Source organism: Falco peregrinus, chromosome 2 (assembly GCF_023634155.1).
Source record: "Falco peregrinus isolate bFalPer1 chromosome 2, bFalPer1.pri, whole genome shotgun sequence".
In the NCBI taxonomy this organism is placed as follows: domain Eukaryota; kingdom Metazoa; phylum Chordata; class Aves; order Falconiformes; family Falconidae; genus Falco; species Falco peregrinus.
The window spans coordinates 116,598,229-116,621,530 of NC_073722.1; the positions used below are offsets into that span (position 1 = coordinate 116,598,229).

Genomic DNA, 23,302 nt, shown 5'->3' on the forward strand with positions numbered 1-23,302 from the left:
AAACCCAGCACATGCCTGACTTTCACTGACATTCCCTCCATCCCCTCCCACAGGCCCACAGGGACCAGAATTTAACTCCACTTTAACATCGCTGGCATCCATCAACACAGCTTAAGGGAGCTTGGTGCCACCGTGGCGCCCACGCATTTCTGTCCTGCCCCTGGCTGCTCCTCCTGCTGATGAGAATTCAGTAGATGCAGGGGCAGAGATGTCGGGAGTGTATGCAACAGGTATGCAAACATGCCTTCTGCTAGCGACACCCCTTTGCTTTTGCTGATACGACAGGATGGACATCAGCTCCCTTTGCCTTGGCAAGAGTGGGCCACTGACCCTCCCCAGCGCTTTATGGTAATTGCACAGTCATTACAGCCGATGCCATGCACGAGTGTTACAAATCTCCACTATTAACCGGGCCGTTCTTCATCACTAATGATAGCGTAATGAACACATTCATGCTGTAAAATACAATGTGCCTGCCGTCAGGCAAATGCATAATGGGGAAATTTGTGACTGCGGTTCGTGTGTTCCAAACACAACCTGACTTCTGGCAGAAGAGCAGCACAGGTTGCTCTGCATCTCTGCTTCTTGCCATTATTCATGTAGGTCACATCCATTTGTAAAGCTCCGGGGGCTCCCTGGGGACCCCGGCTGTGCTGGTGAGGAGCATGTATGGCTCTTAGCACTTGTGTGAGATGTGCCGGGAGGGGCAAGGTTGCGCTGGGGGAACAAGCGCTGCCAAGCTGCTGCATGGCTGAGCACTGCCGGGAAAGCAGACGAGCTTGTCAGCGCCTGGCTCAGCCACGGGGATCCATCTTTTCCAAATGCACTAACAGACTGAAAGGTCACACAGCTCCTTGCAGTCACAGCCTGAGTGGTTATCGCCTCTATTTCCTATACAGTAGTGCCCCAAATCATCTACCCCGACAGCAGCAAGGATGTGAGGGCACAGCTTTGTGCACGGACGCTAGGGTGGGGGGCCTAACACAGCGCAGTGTGCACACTGGGCCATAGGACGGGAGATGCTGCAGCGCACTGCCCACCACCCTGCACCCTGACCAAGATCGGCCAGCTGTGCTGGAGCACGTGAATTCAGCCAGTGTCCATGCTTAAAATTTGGGCTGGTTTCAATAAAGTGATGCTGCTTCACCCTGCAAAGGAAGACGGGCAGGACACAACTTCTCCAAAGATTCTGCACTCTCAGTTTTCAAGTCTGTAAGGTGACAAGACACAGAGCCTGAGCCTTCTGGCTGGCTGTCACAAACAGCAAGTGTGGTTTACCAGCCTTTACTCTCCCCGTGCCAGCTCCTGTCCTGCACAGAGTCAGCGGGTGATGGTGGCCAGGTGAGTCAGGAAAGTCTGTCTCACTTTGCTGCCTCTGAGCCACAAAGAACCAGCTAGTGAGGACGAGTGTGCAGGGGTTGGTCTTTATACCCCTGGACAGCCACACCAGAACAGGACTTTGGCTCCCTGACGGGTACGTGGATCCTCCTCCCCTAATGACAGGTCTGGCAAGATCTGATGGGAATGGAATTGCTTTGCCCATGTGGGACTCAGCCGGACAGTTACCTACATCTCAAAACCCCGCACCTCGGAGAGCACGGGGAGCTGGTGGTGACATGGGTCTTCAGGACTGTCTGCTTAGCTCTTACTTCTGTTTTGATTCCCCTAGCACAAGCACAAATGTTTTGCCTGTCTGTCCCACATTCCAGTGGTTTGATCCTGGCTTCCAAACCACAGCAAGCATTGCTGCAGAGCTTGTAAAACCTGCTGGAGTGTTTATCGCTGCAGAGCATCAAGTCTTGACTCCAAAGAGGAAGGAATGACTTAATTCTTTTGCTAAAGACTCCATCAATAAGGGCAGCGAGATATGAGCCAGAAGGAATATGACTTGCACAGTGTTTGATGGACAACACAGGTGCACAGATACCCTCCGAGCCAGTCCAAAAGGATCCACCCTTGTTGTGCTACAAGCAGTAAACATTTTTAGTGGCATATAAAGAATAATAAGCAGTCATACCTTTAAATTCCTATCCCCCGTTGCCTACCAGAACAGCTAATACTATCAATACTGGCATGACAGTATCTAACTGACAGTGCCTTTAAATCATCATCATCTTCGTTAACTAAAACGTCTGTAAGCCTTAATATTACAGAATGCAACATTTTGCTAACATTTTAATTCATGACAGTATTCTCACAGACCTTCAATGCCTGCAAAAGTAGTACTTACTTCACTTGAATCAGTTCACAGGCTGGCTGTCTACCCTGATCTTTAAACAAATAGTATCTTGAGAGCTGTTGGTTTTAATACTAGATATGATACCAGGTACTCATTCTCAGACTAAATATATATTTCATGCAAATTTGGAGCCCGTTTGCAAAATTAGGCCAATGACCAGGAATGCGAATGTGTCTAGCTGGAAACATCCAGGCATTTTATAGAAATGACTGCACTCTCACTCTTGAAAACCAGAAAACTCTCTCTCTGAAGAGAGTTTTAAATTGGACAGTGCAAATGAAGAAGCCCCGACATCCTTGTATTCCTTTGAGAACATGGATTTAGAAGCTTGATTCAAAAGAACTTCCAGTTAAATGCCTGAGTTGGAGCTGAGGGTTTTTTCCTTAATCAGGACCAGACAAATTAAAATGAACACAGAAGACTGAATTTTCACAACAAGTTATTCATTAAAGGAAGGGACAGAAGGGGGTAGGGAAGAGAAAGAGAGACCATGTGAAAACAAGACAGCCCACAAAAATGAGCAGACATACAAGTAAGACTGTCAGGAAAGGTGGCAGTAACAACATGCAAGCGTTACAACAACAGCCAAGATGATTTTCAGAAGTGACGAATCCTTTCACACCAATCTAAAAGTAACAACAAATTCTTAGCCCCCCTGAAAAAATCAGACCTATTTATTCAGTGCTAGAAAGGATAGCTGAAGGATCTGGTAAATGCATACCAGAAAGTATAAAAATAGTATCTCTTCTAATAGAACAAATGCTTTAAAGCAACCTCAACTGTAAAAGAAAAGGATCGCTAGGACTGGCCGAGGAAGCAACAGCCTAGGAGTTCCTGTGCCAGCTGTTAATGCAAGTCTGGGAATTTCCAGAGGAAGATGGCACCATCTGCACTCACACTCACAATGTACTTGTTCCCGGGGCAGATCTTGAGACGGGTGATGTGGCCGCTATGGCCCACGCCAACATGAGTCACTGCACCCTCGTTATAGTCCCACAGTTTCACCAGATGGTCATCACCTCCTGCATTGGGCACAAAGGAAGAACAAACGGTTACACGGAGCTCTGCTGCCTTCTGTTCCCAGATCACAGGCAACGGAATACTTAGGGATCGATTTGATTTAGGAAGGGTGGGATACATTGTCTTGGCATTACAGCAAAAACTACTTTTCAGCTGAAGTAGAGTCTGTGAGCACAGTGCTCAGGACCTACACCAGCAGATCCCAGCGAGCTATGGCCAATTGGGACCAATCATATGGAGGGGCCTTCAAAATGCTCTGAACCAGCACCCACTTACCAGATTAATCTAAAAGAACTGGTGCTGACACCAAATCCGTGGTTTTTAACTATAATCAGTACACGCAAAACCATGGCTCCTCTGTGCTAGTGCTAGGCTCCCAGAAGAGATGTCACAACGGTGGGAAACATGTGAGCCTGAGGCTGGATGAAGCCTGAAGTCATGCCCACGTGTAAACCGACGGAGACTGCCAGGCTTCTGGAGTAGGACACTTGGAAGAAATCATTCAAGTGCACGGTGCACACCACTGAACTAAATGAGGAACAGGGCAAGATGAAACCCTGTACTCCCCTAGAGACGCCTGAACCTTGTCTTCACCTTTACATTACATCTTGCAAGACTGAACCATAGTATCTTCCAAGTCTGAACCACAGCCTTTTTCTAAGTATTTTTCTTCAGTTATTAGTTTTATTTTCCCCTTTAGCTGACCCCTTCTTTTAGTTTTTCTTTCTTTACTGAGATCCTTGGTTCATTGCCTCTTTCTTCCTGGTCTTAAAATGACCTCCTCTTTTCTAGTTTTATCCAGCCACTCACCTGTGACAAAGTATGCCCCATCTGATGTGATGTCCATTCCATTGATGGAACCTGATACAGACCCTTCCACTTCTCTGATTGCAGAGCCATCAAACACTTCCCAGTATCCAATCTAGAGAGCAAAGGAGGGCTCAGCTGTGCATGAGCAGCACACAGACTTCAGTACTGCTCTGTAACACAGCCTTCTGTGGCTGTACAGGAGTTTTACCATGTAACTAGTGCCAGACTTAGTGTTTGGAATTGCTGCAAACATAATACCTGCCGTTTAGCTTAGCTTACCCTTCTGTCTGTTCCACTGGTGATTATCTGGTACTCTTCAGGATGGTAACACACACATTTGAACAATGTGTTGGCTAGAATCATTTGTCTTCTTATAAAACGCCTGCAAAACATCCCCAAAACAGGATAAAATGATAGGGTCAAAATCCAGACTTTGACTGCCTGAATTATTCCTGCCTCTGCTGTACATCAGATCTCTCCACGTAGATATTTTCAGGTATTGGTCTGAGTTCAGGGTTTCATGAAAGGTCATCAATTTGGTTCCTCATCACAGCTGCCTTCTAAGACTTTTGATCTGCTGCCATAAAAAATGATTTTTTTAATCCAGAATGCTTTCTGGGTGCTATTCACTATGGAAAAACTTCCTTATCTTTACCACAACACAGAAGGTCTGCAGATCTGCAATACCTTGACAAGAGTCATGAAGTGCTTGGAAAATGGAGCTAGTGGGAAACTTAGGAAATCACCTGCTCCATCCCCTTGGCAATGCATGATCCAGTGAAAGAAAACAACTTGAGACAAATGTTTGTCTAAACTTTTCTGAGTAGTTTCTAGCATCGGGAGGTTCTGCATTTCCTGATTTGATTGTTCCTTCTAGTAATTTTTGTTTCTTAATGCTCTTTTTCCCCTCCTCCTCATAATGCGGTGTCCCAAATAGGGCACAGTGACCCAACAGAGACATTACCAGTACTCTTAAATGCCTTGCAATACTTATCTGTCTCCTTACACTAAATCCCAGATGATGCATGTTCCATCCAGGCTGGCTGTGACACACTCTCGGTCGTCCTTCTTAACTTTAATGCAGGACACAGCAGACACATGCTCCTTCAGAACTTCTCCCAGTTTGTGAGTCCTTTCACCAATCTCCCAGACCCTCACCTGAAAATCAGCAACAAGCATCTGCTCTTGTACCACCTGGTCCTGAATGAGCTCAGGGATGCCTAAGGCTTTCCTGAACTCCTTTCTTATAACACATACAGCAAACTCAATCTCAACAGACTGTCTCTATTTTCCTGTAGGTTATTCACACAGCTGACACATAAACCAGAACTGAATTCTTGAGAGTGTAATCCACTTGGTTCAGGAATTCCTGACCATTAAACCCAGACTTTGTTTTTGCCAAGTTCCCACTCTCCCATGTTTCAGTTTACTCATCTCTTAATCAGGAAAAAATATCTAGTCCATGATATAGCTCCAGCGGTGCTTTAAAGATCAAAGAGCAAGGCTTCTGAAATGGAATATAAAAAAGCTACCTGCTATTTGTGCTACACATAATGGCAGTAAGTAAATACAGAACAGCTCCTCAAATCTTTGACGTGAAATATGTGCCTGAAAGCACCTCTTTTCCCAGTGGTGGTAACAGCAAAAATCTTTCTGCTTTGAGGACTTGATCCTTCACACCTTGCATCTACTGTCCCACTAGTGCCAAACTGCATGGTGTCTATTGGCTTATACATTCCCCTAATGTCAAAACCTAGTGAAAACTTAGAAATTTAGACACTGACATCAAAAGCAGAGAGCTGACCTTCCATGTTCTCAAGTCTGATGCTGACTGGATCTGGATGTCCAATTCCCACTTGCTAAATGATCAGAGTACCCAGAACCCTTAAGTAACCCTGAAAGTCACAACTTCCAGATGACTGATCTGGACAGAACCATTAGCATTTCAGAACACCTTTTTTGTGTTCTGAATGAATACTGCAGGTGCTCCCCTGCAGTTCTCATTTCTAGTTAACCAACCTTTAGCTTTAATTCTGTCTCAGCTGCCTTTTTCAATTCAGAGATGAACTAACCAGAGCTTGTGCCATTCTGCGTGTGCTGATAACAGAACAGAATCTAGGTCCTCTGTCTTCTGCATCCTTTAGCGCTAATCACCCAAAATACTTAACTGTTTGTTTATCAGTGAAGGGCTGAAGTGGCTCATCATCTCTAATGTCTTTATGCAGCAAGACAAGGCAGTGCTGCTGTTACTGCTCTACAGGAGAGCTGAGGTGCAGAACGATTCAGAAAGATGGTTCAATGATTAGGACATTAGCCTGAGATTTGGAAGACCTAAGTTCAATTTTTCACTCTTCAAGACTTCCCATGCCATCTCCAGCGGGGCACACGGAACACTTTCAGGGTACAAAAACAAAGTACAAAGCAGTTAAATCACAGTCAGGAATCCACTCACAATTAAATGTCTTGTTCTGAGTGCTCACCAGACTGCAGAGAGGAAGTCCGAAACAAGACAAAAAACTGAACATGAGCCTTCCAAGTCTAATTATTTATTTTTAATATAAATAACACCCCTGCATTTAAATTACTTAAACATTAGGAGTGTCACTTTTACAGACTGTATATGAAGAGTATGAAAGAGCCAAAGTACGTGGTGTTTGTTTTGTATGGCTGGAAGAATACTGTTGAACTGCACAGGTATAATGCCTACAACATGTTTTCTGATATTTACTGTTATTTGTATTGGAACGTTTCCATAACTGTATTAGAAATGGAGTTATTATTAAAGTCTTCTCTTAACACCATCACCTAAAGCAGACAGAACCATCCCAGAAAACTAGGAAGTTCCCCCATAAACGCTATAGCAATATCAAGTGAACTTTGTGCTACTAAATGAATTCATACAGGTCAATCAGGACAGTACCAGGACGTCCAGAGCAATGACAGAAATAAAATCTGTGCTAGAGCAGTTAGATGGAGGCTTGCAAACAATGACTAATGCAGATAAGCCAAATATAGGGGAAAGACAAATGAACAAAAAGGATTAAGAGCATATTCTGCGTTAGAAGGATTTCCAAGACTACCATGCCAGAAGAAATAGGGGCATTGTTTTACATTGTGTCCTCTGAGAACAAGAGATTTGCATATATCAAAAGATAGTATTTTCGAACTCAGTCCTTTGCACAAGCGAAAGCTAAGAATAGCTCACTTTCTGACTAAGCAGTTACAGACGATGGGCAGGCCCTGTGATGCAAAGCACAAAGCTGCTCTGGGTTTTTTAAGCAAAAATTACCTGCCCTTCACCTCCTCCACTAATGATCCGTTTACAGTCACTTGTAGCAGCAATTGCTGTCACTCCCAAGCTATGGGCATTGTTAATCACATACATTAGCCGTCCGGTCTCTGGCATGAAGGCACGGATTTTCCCATCATTCCAAGCTGATGAATATAAAGAAACAGATTACCCAGGCACACAGACTCTCCTCCTATTATTGTCTCACTTTCCTTTCCAAACGAGCCATTTTTATTAAGTTCCTGTATAAGGCCCACCCTGTTAGATCACCAGTACACATGTGGAAACCACTGCACTGTAGATGAGACCTATAGTCCCAAATAAACTATTAATATTTAATTCCTTTTTGATTCTGGCTATGAACAAATTGATTTGGTAACAATGGGGGGACTGCATCGCTGCTCTAGGACTGCAGGAGTTCCTGTGTAAGCAATTTGCATACGGTAATGGGTGGCAGCTTTATGCAAATGCTGCTTTACGTACTTCACAGGTTAAGCTGTTGCATACAACAGGTTAATATTTTAGAATTAGGTCTTTTGAACACGACTACATGCTGAATTGCTGGAATTCACATCCAAAGCAAGATCTCCAAACTTTGCCTTCCATGTACACTGTAACTACAGCACCAGGATACTGGGGGCTGCGAGCAAAGTTCATCGGACCAGCTGCAAGCAAAGAGGCCTTTGAGTCAAGCAATGAACTGATATTAAACCCATTCCCAATTTAATCCTCTCTTCATTCTAACATACTGATGTTTATTACATTTGGCAATACTTGAAGACATGAGTCTGGACTGACAAGTTACCTGAAATGATGCTCTTGCCATCCCTCATAAAATCTACAGCATGGCAGGTCACGTTGGGGATGACGATTCGTAGGAGCTCCCTGTTTTCTGGGGTGTGCCACACTCGAATATCGTTTTTGGAGCAGGTAGCAAACAAGTCAGAAGTTCCCCTGGAAAATTCAGAGATAAGAGATAATGAGGAGGGGCATACAGAAAATGCTTCTTTCTTTTGTCAGATATTAAATCATTCTTCAAAGCTCAGCTGCTTCTAGCGTGCAACTGTAATCTTCCTAATAGGGATCACCATGGTTAAGACAAAGGCCTTTTTTGTAGGATCACTTTTCTCACATAAAATTCCTCTGGCCTGGTTCCTACTGAAAGATTCATTTTAAGGAACATTTAAAGAGAAACTAAAATGATTCTTTCTACTTTTTGGAAGTTGTGACATTTATTTCCCATATTCAATCTCTAAACAATGTTATGTGTTGCATATAAGAGACACAAAAGAGGGTGTAGAGGTGCTCACTGCCCAGATTTAACATCATGGACCCACAGCAGCCTCATATTGTAAAGATGTCATTTTTTATCTTGCTTACTGGATGATTTCTATTCAACATTGCTGAAGGCAATAAAAACGACAGCAAAAGCCTGTTTGTAATATACTTGTTGTACATGTTTGAATAAAAAAAGACCTGCAGCATTTCAAAAGCTATGGGACTGAATGCTTTGAAATAAGCTCTAAACCATACATCCTAGGGATATGACAGAAAGTGAAATCTAGCAAGGTACCACAAGCTTTTGTTCAACATCACCATCAACGCCCAGCAAGATGAACCAGGACAGAGAGAACCTGGCACAACAAAAGTGTGGCCCCTTTCAAGCCCAGCTTGCACGGGTGCTTTATAAAGCACGGTAACATCAGTAATTCAAGTATTCTAAAATAAGCCAGAACGGGGAAATTAAGCCTGTATTTCCCAGTCAGTGACATGCTCTGTTCAAAAGCAGTGAACAGATAAAAAGTTTAAACATACATGCAAGAATGCAGTCCTGTAGTCCTTACAATCAGCACTAAATTCAGCTCATCCAGATACCTCTGTGACACAGATGCACCAGTCAGGTATATCAGCGTCAGAATTACCCTAAGCTCTAATGATTTACTCATTAAATTACAAGGATGTGGATTTTTCAGGCTGGTGACAAACAGACAGGAGGGCATCTTGCATTGTGCACTTTGCTGTACCCTGGTAAGATTTGATCCTTTGTGCTGCATCAAGAAACGATGCAGTAACAACATGGCAAAAATAAAAACTTTAATTGGGATCAACCTCCCGTTCTCTATTTGGAGAGGAAACAACCAATCCATTGTGTGTTGTTTTTGTTTTTTTTAAATAAAGTGTCACGATCCTGCAATACAGGCAGAGGGAATGTTGGCTGTCCATGAGACAAAAGCAGACAGAAGACACACTGGAATACCCAGCATCTCTTGTCACAAGCCTAGAATTTATTATAACACGTCATATTGTCAAACACGAAAATCTAAGTGAGGCTGAGAGACCCAAAAAGCCTCTTTAAACAGCTCTATTTTTTAGTCAGGTTTCAGCTGATGTTACAGGTGGGTAGTAAAGGAGACACCTCTACAAATTCTAGCTGCGACAGGATACACAAGAGCAGACTTTCAGTATTCACACTGCTGGCAGACTAAGAGACCCAAGTCTCACAGCACCAGCCCTTGTAGAAAAGGGGGAGGTTGCTATTTCTGCCATTACCCAAACATAAATAATTGTTTCTTTTTATTTAGAATTCTTTCTGTTGATCAGTGATTTTTCCAACTCTCAAATTGAACTGCTGCCTTCTGCCTTCGAGCAGCGCTCATTGTCACCCTTGCATTCAGTGGTAGGTTACAGTATAAATCATCCTGTAAGGATGCTAACAGGCTTTGGGTTCCTGTTGGGTAAAAGGTGTGCACATAGGTATTCTGACCTTACTTGCAGCTTACTCAAACTTCTTTGCTGGCCAAAAGCATCCCAGCCAGTTATACTCACACAGGAAAAACAATGTCGTGGACAGCTTCGTTATGACAGGCAGCAATCAGCTCCTCTTTAAATGCAGTGTAATTGATTCGATAAATCTGGCATGCATTTGTCCCTACAAAGAACTGGTGATCCTGATCTCTACATGTCAGGGAAGTGACAGCACCTTGAACTTGAATTTTCCTGTTAAGAGAAAGCAGAGGTTTGGCCTGACATTGACCTTGATGTACTAGTTTCCAGTTTCCCTTTTCCCCGACTTCCTCTAGTCTCGACTTCCCTGCTTCCCCAAAAAGCAGCACATTCGGCTGCGATATCAACGTGAAAGAACGTGGTCAGGACTAACATTTCATTCCCAGCCACATGTTAATACTTCAGATGATCTTGCCTGTCCCACCTGCTGCTCTGCCAGGGCATGCAAAGGCAATACTTTGGAGACTTTGTTTTCTGGACCAGGGCCTAAGGTAACAGCATCTTTGTTGATATTCTTGCTCAAGTGCACTTAAATATCCCATATTCAAGAAGATTTCCAGACAGTTTAGATCTTCTGGGAACAGTTCAAATTTTACATTGCGGAACTGTATGCTTAAGTTGGCTACTTAAACAATGCAAAATGAACAGCTGCAAGCCCAATTTTCAAATCACATAAGGGGAAATGGCACCTGCGGCTATTCTGTACGCAGAAAAAAAGCCTTGCACATACTCCAGCACTTCCAGATATGTGCCTATAAAATTAGCGGAGCCCTCCTTTGCAACCCCATGTCCTCCAACAAACCCTTTTTTTAGACAGCAAATACTATTCTTTCTCAGCTGGCATAAATGAGCATGATTTTACTGACTTCAATGGACCTGTCTCACTTTGCATCAATTTAGGATCTGACTCCTAATGCCCAAAAGGAAACAATGGTCATTTCAAATTAACAAGTAGTAGGGCAATTCACTTCTGTGCAAATGCACGCAGTAATTTTCAGTCTGCTTCAACTTCATTAGGCTGGAACCACACTGTCTATTTTGTCTGCAGGACTGAAAAACTGAGATTTATTTGGGTTATGCCTTTATGTAGAAATTATTGGGTTTTATACTGTAACCCTCTGGGGGAAGTGTCACCTCTACCCTTCTGAATCTCCCATCTGCAAACTCACTTCATTACTTTGTAGTTTGAGCCTTTACAGAGAGCTACAATCCCTCCTCCGGTGCCGACTATTAATTCTCCTGTCTTCAGCAAAAGCAAAGCTGTGACTCCCTAGGAGAAAACAGGATTAAAACCACAATTGGATGGAGGCAGAGGCTCCTTTTATTGCTGCAGCCATGCTGAATAGCACAACAGTCCCCATCATGTTCCCAAAGGTGGTTCTTACATCACTCAGATATGGCTTTATCAGCATTCTTTGACTGCCCTAGGCTAAAGAGTGACTCTACAGAGGGAGAAGGGTGAAAAACAGTTATTAATTACAGGTATATATGAACTACTACAATATGAGGAGCAAGTAAATAGCATCATCATGGATCCTTCAGAGCAGCTGGGACCACATATGAGCCTACATAATCTTAGCTCATTCCAGTAAGCAACACCACACACACACACATTTTGGATTAGTGCCTCTGTTTTTCCTTCCACTAGTTCTTTGTCTGTCACACACGGAGACAACAGAGGATGCAACTCAGCCTAAGTGTCCTTTCCTACAGCTGATTTTAGGTCAGACCTGCTTCCCAGGCCTCTCACCCTGTCTGATAGATGCAGTCCCATCTCCCACCTATTAGTAACAAACCACATTTGCCACAGAAAAGCTTTGAAAATTATCAACATGGGTTTCGCTATTTACTAAGATGAGTAGATCAACAGGAGGCCAGCCATTAGAAAAAGGAGAAAAGGTTTTCCGAAGATAAAGTACCAGACTACAGCAAAGAAGCCAAACAAAACCTGCAAACAAAACCAGTCCTTAGCCTTGCCACAAGATTTCAAGTATAAGAGTCAGTCCCTACTTCCATTCTGCCACCTGTGAAGTAATATTACTCTTCTCTACACAAGACAAGAGTAATTCTTGAAAACCTGAGAGATCCCAAAACAGGTTGCAAGAAGGGTGAAACTATTCTGTGGGGTTAAATCCTGGTATTCTTACTCAGAAAAACATCCCTACTAGCTTGAGGGTACATACACATGAGTGAAATCAAAAGGAAAAAAAAGAAGGAAATAAAGGAGCTTTATGTCATCAAAACTTGGACTGAAAACTAAGCTCTGTCACGAAGCAAGTACATACAAAAGGCACAGGCCAGCTGGTAGCAGCTCTAGGCTCCCCATGACCTGCAAGGAATCTGTTGAGCTTGACATTTCAAGTTGCAATATAGACCCCAGCAACATTTGCACTACCTAGGTTAATTAGCAGTACTGCCAACTGTTGTGATAGTACCAGCAGTTTCACAATATTAGATTTTTTTTTTCTTGAAGTCCGAGCTCATAGAGCTATTATGTGAAAACAACAACTTCTGTTTGGTGGAGTTTTTTTCTGGGAAAAAGAAAACACCTCTAGCATTTAGTGTTGCGAAATGATGAAGTGAATTCTCAAGAATAACAACCAAGAGGCAAATCAGAATAATTCTGCATTTATTCTTTAGGAAGAAATCACTGTCATGTGCTTGGCTTGTGATTTTTTACCAAATACAAGTGTCAGCACTTTATGATAAAAGTTTGACATCTAAGCAGCACCACCCAGCATTCCTGTTCTTTTCAAGCATTAATCTCACCTAACCCCAGTAAATTTTCAGGATTAAATACTTTCAGAGTGTTTAAAAGAATGAAAGCCAGAAAGCATTGATCTTCTGTGTGGAAAGGACTGAAGGTCTAAAGAAGGTAAGAGAGGAAGTGAAGAAGGAAAATAAAACAAAATGGACATTTGAACTATTTAGACCTGGATGTTGCAAAAGCCACAGACAAGTTCTGATGAATTTGGAAAAATTACTTTGATTATCCAACCAACCAGAGGCAATTGATTGTTTTTAAAGTCTTGCTTAAACTCTTTGAAGGAAAAAAAGAAATCACCAGTATACATAACAGCATTCCAGTGCTGTCATTACAAGCAGCCTTGCATCTACCTACACATCAGCTTAAGGACTATTTAATTACAGAATCAAATAAATCTGGATTGCAGAAAAAAAAAATTGAAATTTTTTTCCTGATTTGTAATTTAATTGCACTGGATTTCTCCATTAGTCTTTCTCAACCAGTAGCACATCCAGTCTCCTGTAGTATCAGGACTGATCACTGTGATAAACACAACCTCCAGAGAGGATTTTATGCCATACTATCACAACACTACCAGGCAGGAAGCCAGCTTTCATGCAAATATTCTTAGCAAACGCACAAGAAGAAAGGGATTCTTTTCAATTAGAAATACGATCCACAGACAGAACTGTTTCTGAACAATGTTTTAAAAAATTTCCTATGAGGTGTTGGCAGCATTTTGCGAGTCCTCTGTTATCACAGGCCCATGAACTGTCTTTTGATCTACTGTTTTGCCATTTTTCCTGTAAAAGACTTCCACCTCAAATGCCCTTTGTGTTTAGCATTATGGCAGGTGGTGGTATTGGAAATCAAACCTAGGACTACATAGTTTATCTGATTACAGCTCCCTGCTACTTGCTAATAAATATTTTGCAGCACTGCCAAGACTGCTTTGCTTTTTCTGAGGTATTTTCTTCAGTTCTTCAATTTGAGAGGGAAGCAGGTACTAATAAGACAGACACCCCCCTACTCCCAACCTTACAGTGGCCAGGCTCTCAAAATCATCAGTTTGATTTCAACCCTAACCTGATAATTGTGCTTCTTTCTTGTCCAGTCTGTTCTTTGAATCACTAAGAGTAAACCAACAGCTTTATAAGCTGCACTTTTTATTCATGAAATCAAGCAGTTCACATTAACAATGCAATGAATACTCTAGTTCTACGTGCTGCCAGACTTCTGGTAGACGAAATGCAGAGTCTAATGTAGGAGGTTAAAAATATCACCATTCATTATTTACTTCTTACAAAAAGAAACCACTGCTTTGAAGTATGATTATAAATAAACGTAACAGCCAAAATCCAGCCTGCCCATTCCCTTCCCTGCAGGGATATTTGCTCTTTATCCCATTCTGATCTCTTGTGAAGTTCTTGAGTTCCCTGTGAACTCTTCCAGCACACCTCCTTTAAATATTTGTATGTTTTGTTTTGTTTTTTACAATGCAAATCAGTCCAACTATGTCTAAAAAAGTATTTGCAATCATACATTCCACTTTGCATCTGAACGGGTGCCTTATAGTGCCTCAAGCCTGCAACGGGGATAAAAATTAATTCCGCTGTTTATTCCAGTATTTATAGACATTACAGAAGTGCACTTAAACTTAATTCCATGTAGACGGAAAACAAGTTGCTTCATCATACCAGTAAACTATTCTGCCACTCCTCTTCAAAACAGAAACAAAGAAATCTTCAGATCATGTCTACATAATAAACACATTCTTATATATATCTAAAGGCAAAGTTCCTTTAAGGCTGACCAAACTTGTTTTCAATAAACATCTTCTCCTCACCCAAGCAGTGCCTAAATTCTTTCTTTAAAGATATGCTCATTGTGGGCTGGCTGTGGATTCCAGGTTTAGAGTCGCATGGTATGCCACTGGCTCATAATGCCCCGGTATGACTGATGAACAAGGTTTTTCAGAGATAGAGGATAATGTTTGTTCATGAATATGCATCTTTTCAGACAGAATTGCAACAAAGTGGTGAAAACTGTTCCACAGGGAGGAGGCCAGGGCAGTTCCACCACTGCAGGCTGTACAGCCAGCCCCCCCGCCAGGGACCGGGGATATGCTGGGTTAGGAAAGGCAGTGCGTGTCCCAAAAGCCCTGCTTTGGTGCCATCGTGCCTACTTTAAACAGCACGGCTCACTACCGAGGCAAGCTGCACCGCACCTCTGCTTTGCACGGCTAGAGAGCAGAGAACTTTTGTTACAGGTACTAATACACGGTACATTTTCAAGAAAGAGACAAAAGATGTCTTGTGAAATACACGCAGCTCTGCAGCAGGGAGGAAAATAGAAATCAACAATTCTCCCAGGGTTAGCAATACGGTGTATTAAATTGTGTAGAAACAAGGAGGTAAATACTTTTGTTTTGATAAATGCTGTGGTTTTGACTTGAAAAAGCATCTGCAAAATACCTCTTCTGGCATTGAAGGCTATGCTACAATCGGAAATTTCTGCCATAAAACATTAGATCCTACGTGTGTTCAGTGAGGACTTGCTGACAGTCTAGTGACAAGGTATTATTTGTATGCAGAGATGTGCAACGGGTGGGTGGAAAGGGAATCACAGTATGGAGCCAGAGAGGGAGAAATGGAAAGTATGAAAGTGAATCTGACAGTAGCCGGAGATAAAAATGTACCAGTACCTTCTTGCAGACTGCAATAATACAGGTTTGCTCTGATGAATTTCCCATTTCAGGCATTTGGAAACTACATTGGTAAGAGGGAGGGAAGAGAGCAGAGAGGAAGAAAGCAAGAGGAGAAGGAGTGATAGGGCTGAACATATGTCTGATTGAAAAGCCTGTCTGAACAGAAATGTCAGTTTTAAGCAACAGGATAAAGGAGGAGATTGGAGGGAGTACTTGTCATTACCACCCAATGTGAATGTCTCCTTTTCTCTCCCTACTCCCAAAATGCTCACTGGAGTATCTTAAGTAGCTCCATTACAACACTAATGAAGTTTAGGTCAGATTAATGCCTACCAGCTCAGGTCTCATCCACAAGGCTGGCAGGCAGCTGTGACAAGATCCACTTCTGGATCTTCTCTCCTCCCTAGCATCTGGTCAGTCTCTCGCATAGCCAAAGGTCCTGTTTCTCTTCAGCTTTTCACTACCAGAAGCAATGTCAGCTGAAGCTCACGATGCTTCAAAGGCCTTTGCCACAAACGGCGGTTCCAATGGATTTGCCTTATGATAAAACCCCTCACAGTACGGATTGGACTGTGGTCAGGCTTTGAGCCTCTGATTTTCTTTAAGAGGCCCTAGGCCCTCTTTCAACCCCCAGACTGCACAGCATCCTGCTAATGACCGTATTTGATCACTTCTTTAGCAGTGGTGTCAGAAGTGTATTTTTTGTAAATTTTTGTTTCAATTGCATTTGGCACCTTTCCCTCACCCCTGAAGGCAAGGGAGCTCAGGACCTCGTGTGGCTTCAATCAGGTACTCCAGTCAAGGTACACATACCGCTAGATGCAGGACTCCTCAAAGCATGCAAGCATTTAAAAGGGGAGGTGATATTCAATCATCAAGACCTTGGCATAAAAGACAGCAGAGATCAGCCAGGACGTGGGTCCTATGTGGAAGCAAAACCCTGCAGGATGACTGCTGGAAGACCAGCCTAACAGCAGACAGTACAGGTATAGCCACAAGAGTATGCACCTTCAGCAAACTTATGATTTCGATCAGGAAAAGAAAATACGTATGTTCTTGTCACTTAATATGTACACAGAATTAAATTACTTACATTCTTATAATGCAAGTGGGAAAAATGAGTAATAACTTCTCCAACCTTCTGGAATAGATAAAAATTGAAATATATTTCAAAGAATTCAGAGGCTCCAAGTTATCCCAGAGAAATGGGCATACATTTGTAATGCAAGAAACACTACATTTTGAATGGGCACGTATATGGTTTGTAGCTACATGTGTCGGTACAAGCAAAGTTCAGGAGGTTTAGAGGAACAAGTCCAGAGTAGCTTTTTCTTTGAGGCTGACTGCTGAATTTTTCTTACAGTTCTTGTTAGTCTTGTGTTTGCTCTCAAACAAGATCTGCTTCTTTGTAGGACAGCTCCCCCATGGCATGCCTAATGTTACATTTGGTACTTTCATCTGCATTGTTTCCCCTGCTGCTCACTGATTTTTATGGGTGTTAAGAGAACCACTGAATCGTAGAATGGTTTGAGTTGGAAGGTACCTTTAAAGCCCATCTAGTCAACTGCCTGCCACGAGCAGGGACATCTTCAACTCAATCAGGGTGCTCAGGGACCCGTCCAGCCTGATCTTGAATGTTTCCAGGGATGGAGCATCCACCACCTCTCTGGGCAACCTGTGCCAGTGCCTTGCCACCCTTGTCATAAAAAAACCCCAGCATCCTAAGACAGGCGTTTAGTTTTACAATGCAAAATAAAATTTTCTTGCATAAGGCTGAATGTAAAAGAAGCGTTTAAATTCCTTAGGTATCACTCCCTCCACTGGGTGTAACTCAAGAAGCTACACAAAGTTTTTTATAGCAACAAATAAAAAGAAATCAAGAACAAGTGTAGTAGTTGGTGCTGATTGTTTATCATTACATCTCCCTGCATGAAGAATTACTGTACAATGAAAGGCCAAAAGCTCCTTTTCGGGGAGATACTCCAGTCTCAGGATCCTCATATTAAGACCCATGAGTCCCAATTATAGACAAAAAAAGCTCAGTTAAAAACTTCGGGGTTATGATCAAGCACTCAGAAGTTAAAAAGCAATAGAATGAATGTACCTTATGCAACCCTGTTTTGTCCCAGTTGCGCATATACATTATAATAAGCTCTTTAACTATATTATCTGTATTACCTTTTCCAGTCAAACCTCTGCCTCATGAGGGGCAGAATCAGAATTTCAAAACAGCAACTTCCTGAAAGGAAGGGGGAGGAATGGTACGTGGAACAAACACAAAAATCTAGGGGGTTGGGGTTTTTTTTAAGAGCAGTTGTTGCATTTTGAAGTTGTTCCAAAATACTCTTCCTGTGGCAAACAGAAAAATTCAGCCCAGGCAATTTAACAAATCTGTAAGCTTTGACTACAGGACCTTATAGCAGTAAGTGTGGGAAAGCCTCTCAAATAAGCACTTCTACCAGTCTTTCTAGTAATGTTCTCTGTCAATGTCTCCCTAAAAAAAGACCCAACTCACTAACTACTCCATCGTTACACTTTTTCCCCACTTTTTATGACTTTTACCAGATTTAGTATAAGGAAGAGTCTGTGGGATGATACATGAGATTCAGGTAAACCCCAAATTCTTAGGCAAATGACACTGAACAAAGCCAAGCTAACGGTCTCAAGACTTCAGGATAAAGCTTGAGACACTTACCAAGACCTAACAGCACAGAAAAAGAGTTAGTCTGTGAATCAGCTTTGTAATGGTTCTCCTGCAGGTTGCCCTACTTACAGTTACTTACAAAGAGGAGGACAAGGAAAAAATTAGACTCACAGAGCTGCTACTCACCGAGCTAAACTTTTCCTTCTGTGGCCCATAGTCAGTCATCAGCCTGTTGTTTGTATTCACTTTCAGGACATCACCAGTTGATGTGCCAACATAAAAACAATTATCATCACCTGTCATCTATAGGAAAGCATTAAAAAAAGAGATCACAGTCCAGATAGTAAGACACTTGTCCCAAGCCTAGCACTAGGCTGCATAAATAGCTTTATTTCAGTGCATTGCCAAGATTTAATCTGAGGGGATACAGCCAATGTTTTCATCCTGTCACAAAGATCCATAACACTGCTGAATGAAAGACACTTTCTAACCAACTCCCAGATAATATTTTGCATCAAAAGTGGGATTCTCTGGGTGCTAGAACCTGTGACTAAAACACATGCTGCTTCTCTTCAGAAGCATTCATAACACTCTTTCTCAGCATAAAGAAACTGTGGGAGACCATCTGCCATGAGCCAACACTTAGTAACTTCACTGCTATCATGCAGTTGCAATTGGCATTTCTAGCATTACTGTATATGTTCATGGTTTCTCTCTAGGCTGTAGAGAGTTTCTTAGTTTAGCCAAATCATTTTGGCTGAAACTTACCTTAACACATGTGCTCACTCTTCTCAGTTGCCCTGTCTGGCATTCAGTCGGTCGGATTTTCCTATTTGCCAGATCCAGTTCCCATACTCGAATGGTCCCACTACAAGAACGAATATAGTGGGATCAATTTCATATATGCAGAAACATCCAAGTTCTTCACTACTAGAAGAATTTAAAAGCCTTTACAAGGCTACATTATTCTGAATTTTTAATAAGGAGGAAAAGAATAATATCAGAGGCGCCAGAAGTTAAGTCTCTTGTATTTTCTGCTGTCTCTTATGGTAGCTTTTTCCAGGTAAATCAAAAATCTTAAAGGTTCAGCAAAATATATACAAGGATTATGGAAGAGCATGTAACAACATTGACACTTCATTTCTCAAAGAGACATGCACTGTGGAAATCTTAGTTCCTAGAATGGGAAATGAATGGTACGGGACACTTTCAGCTATTTTCCAGCACAATTAAATTGACATCATCGGAGCCAATATAAAACCTTTACACACAGCTGCCCTTACCTTGAACAAAGTGTTAAAATTGCAAAGGCCAGCACTCATAAGTGCAAGTGCAGCCAAGAGCATCTGAAGCCTTCCCTGATTTAAACGGAGTTGCAGGTCCTCAAAATGTTTAAATGCCAGACTAGATACATAGGAGCTGCCACAAATCCATAAGAAATGTGACTTTTTGTACCAACTTTTGTTACAAGCCAGTGACCAATTGCACCTCACATCTGGTGCGGACAGGAGATGATCCCATGACTGGCAAGATATCATTGTTTCTACATTAATTCACCATTGTTCAGAGCCACTCACTGACTGCTTTTCTTGTGTAAACACTGGCAACTAAATATTTTAAACACTGCATGGGGAATGCTGAGTACAAAATCCTGCTATCAGGAACAGAAGTGACGCATGCAGGTCCCTGTGTGCTGCTTTGAAAACATATTGTTATATGTAGAACATGCAGAAATGCCTTAAAGGGACAAGCTGATGGATATTCATGGGTCCATTCAGAGCAAAAAGAAAAAACACAAGCACACAGTTGCTTGAATTTCCTTGTATTGAAGTAAAGGCTCTTTGTAAAAGGAAATAGGTCGATGGGTTCTTTCATCTAAATAAAACCTTACTTTCCAGCAGTAACAAACACCTCGTCTCTGCAGCTGGAGCACATCACGATGGTTGCGTTCCCCGCGCTCCGTGCCGAGGCAGGGCTCCCGCAGATAGCCTCTCTCTTACCAATGTGCCACACAACCACGCTGCAGGAGAAGGAGGGGCTTTAAATAGCTTTGCCTTTTAACATTACATAAAACCAAAAGCAAGACAAAAACTATTTTCCTGCAGTCTGTTCCCACCAGGGTACACAAGAAAAGTCCTTCTGCAGAGATTTTACCCAAGAAAAGCCTTATCACAAATGTATGGAATTGCAGTTTATGTCCCCTGCTCCCAAAGCAAGAGTATATGTTGCTACTGGATTCCTTCTGTTATGCAAGATGTGAATGATATCTTGGGCCACTCGTAAAATCTGATTTAAAATAACTTTTTATTTAACTCTTACTTATCTGTGTGTCAAAGTAAGCTCTCAGTGAAATCTATACTTCTTCAGGGCATTAAGCCAGGTAACTGTGCAGGCTCCATAAGGCTTCTGGGCGATGACAGCAGCTTAAGAATTAGTTGCTCCCTTCATCTTTCCCTGTACCCTGTGCTCTGCCTGCAGTATCCACCCAGCTTCCCATCAGACAGATCTGGATTATTGAGGAAAGACATCAAGCAGGGTAAAGAATCGGACTGCCAGAAGAGGGAGGAGCAAGCACTCCCTAAGAGCATTCTTCGATGCCCTACAACTTGTCAGAAATTGTGTGCTGAGAAGCAGAAATCGTTACCTGCCATCATCCTGGCCTCCCAGTGACACGAGATAAAGGCTGTTTAGAGAAAACGCTAGTCCTTCAATTCTACCCTTATGAAGTGACAGCCGAGCAAGTAACTCCTTCCTCTGGAAATCCCATAGAATGATGTCTGCCTGCGGTGCAAAGCAGAAGGGGTCAAAGCCAGAGCATTAGATATAACACAGAGCATTAGGCATAAAAACTTTCTCTGGCAGGAAAGCTGTTAGAAGGAGCCCAGCCCAAGGTTAACTTCTATCCAGCCCAGGGCTCCAAAGACACAAAAATACTTCAGATTAGCTGCTGTAAAAAGCATTATTCCAGCTTACTGGTTGAGTAGCTTCACTTTGTTTCAGAATCAAAACGTACCCTGAGACACTGGGTATTTGACTTAGATTTTAAAATACTGAAAGTGCTAAATGCTTGATTCTATTCAGGTGTCTCAAGGTCTTTTCAAATAGGGAAAAATTTAACCATAAAGAACTTCAAAGGTCTAAAAATGCAGGTAGGTACCTGTCAAAAGCCCTAAGCAGCTCTGGAACTCAGGTACAACTTTAAATACAACTTCTTTATTAATTAACATCTAACAAGATTTAGGCTGCTACATGCACACAACACTGGATAAGAAGGACCTGAGTTAAGGGATGCCTAAATCTAGTTATCCCAATCCTAGGGGAACGCTTAATACTTTACAAAAACATAAAGGCACATCCAGCAATGGACTAGTCACAATTTCCCATTCTCTGCAACATCCTCCCACTATAGGCATTTGTCTTCCAATGAAAGAAAAAATAAATGAAACGTGTTCCCACCTCTGGTGAGCCAACTCCAATTTCCTTGGTCAATACTACACAGTTAAATATAGAGCATCATCTACCTTGAAGCCCATGAAAGTGACTTGTCCAGAAGCAACATACACTCCATTCCTGGATACGACAATGCAGGAAACATTATTGGTGTGGCCGTGCAAGAAAGTCTGTTTCTTACTGCCCAGGTCTTGAATAACTACAGTACATCCCAGGGGATAGAGAACGTGCTCCTTATCAGGGTGGCAGATGAGGCCACAGGGTACATGCCCTGCAAGAGAAAGGAGTGAGAGGGCTGCTGGCTGTTAACAGCTCTGGGGCTGCAGGCAAACTCTCCCCTCCTCAAGCATGTGGTCAGGCTGAGCGCTCCCCAACATCTCCACGCCGCTGCCCGTGCCTATCACACTCCCTGAGGGGGGACGGCTTGTTCCCCAGGGCTTATCTCACAAGAAGAGCAACACCAAGAGCTTCTCAGTCGCCCCCAAAGCCGTGCAGCGGAACAACCCTGTGGAAAGCCAAGGGTCACCTTGACGCAGCTGGGATGGTGCTGTGCTGCCCACAGCTCCCAGCAGGCCTGGGTGGCCCAGTGGTAGGGCCACCAGCTCGGTGCTCTCCAGGAGCACCCCCACCAGCCCATATCGTGTGACCTGCCCCAAGAGAGCGCAAACCCACCCATTTCCCAAGGAGGCAGCTGGCCAGAGACACCCCAGCCCCTGCCGCAAGTCACAGGGTGTTACACCAGTATTTTGGGCAACTTGAGTTGGTTTTATTTTGAGATGAAACTCTTCTCATTCCGGTCAGCTGGGTAACTGGAGAAAAACCACTGAAATCCTGCTGTTCTGTCAAACTTTCCCTGCTCTTCACTTTGCATGTGTCTCGGATGTCCGGCATGGGGAGAAGGGGGAGGGGGCGAGGGGAGCAGGAGGGACCCCACGCACCCACTGCCCCCAGCCCACCCCACAGCACCATGGCCCCAGCTGGAACCCACGGCTGCCCCATGGCCTCCCCTCAGCCTGTGTGCTGGCAGCATGTGCCCCACCAGTGCCCCCGGCCCCCCCAGTGCCCCCAGGCCCTCCCAGTGCCCCCAGGCCCACCTCAGTGCCCCCAGGCCCTCCCAGTGCCCCCAGGCCCACCTCCCAGTGCCCCCAGGCCCACCTCACAGTACCCCCAGTGCCCCCAGGCCCCCCCAGTGCCCCCAGGCCCTCCCAGTGCCCCCAGGCCCACCTCCCAGTGCCCCCAGGCCCACCTCACAGTACCCCCAGTGCCCCCAGGCCCCCCCAGTGCCCCCAGGCCCGCCTCACGGTGTCCCAGCCCCCCGCACGACCGGGGCCCCCCGGCGCCCCCGGCCGCAGTACCGTTGAAGCCGATAGCCGCCCGCAGCTCCAGCCCGCCCGCTCCCGCCTCCGCCGCCATCGCCCGGCGCGGGGCCGCGGCGCCACGGTAACCGCGCCTGCGCCCTGCCGCGCCGCCCGCCCGCCAGGGGGCGCTATGGGACGGCCGCCTCCAGCCCCCGGGCGCTTCGCGCGCCTCCGTGCCGGCCGGCGGCTGCCCGCTACCGGGCCCGGGCGCCGTGAGGCGGGAAGGCCCTTGGTGCCGGGTATGGGCTTGGCTTG

The 23,302-nt window shown here is 43.9% G+C and overlaps 1 protein-coding gene across 1 annotated transcript; it reads right to left on the minus strand.

Moving 5' to 3' along the window:
- Positions 1-2,665: 2,665 nt before the first annotated feature.
- On the minus strand, positions 2,666-23,113 carry CFAP52 (cilia and flagella associated protein 52). Its single transcript, XM_055797871.1, has 14 exons — positions 23,045-23,113; positions 21,761-21,960; positions 20,884-21,020; positions 20,131-20,259; positions 19,008-19,107; positions 18,426-18,542; positions 11,312-11,412; positions 10,185-10,355; positions 8,164-8,312; positions 7,359-7,504; positions 5,076-5,227; positions 4,349-4,451; positions 4,070-4,181; positions 2,666-3,261 (listed from the first exon to the last, which is right to left on the minus strand). Exons 1-14 carry the CDS (start codon positions 23,100-23,102, stop codon positions 3,086-3,088), a joined length of 1,851 nt encoding a protein of 616 aa, XP_055653846.1. The 5' UTR covers positions 23,103-23,113; the 3' UTR covers positions 2,666-3,085.
- Between the last annotated feature and the right edge of the window lie 189 nt (positions 23,114-23,302).

Excerpts from the sequence above, each read along its gene's own strand:
- CFAP52 (XM_055797871.1), bottom strand. The coding sequence starts at position 23,102 with ATGGCGGCGGAGGCGGGAGCGGGCGGGCTGGAGCTGCGGGCGGCTATC. Across the intron at positions 18,543-19,007 it reads GAGTGAGCACATGTGTTAAG|ATGACAGGTGATGATAATTG; the intron begins GTAAGTTTCAGC and ends GCTTTCCTATAG. Across the intron at positions 5,228-7,358 it reads GTGGAGGAGGTGAAGGGCAG|GTGAGGGTCTGGGAGATTGG; the intron begins GTAATTTTTGCT and ends GCTGATTTTCAG.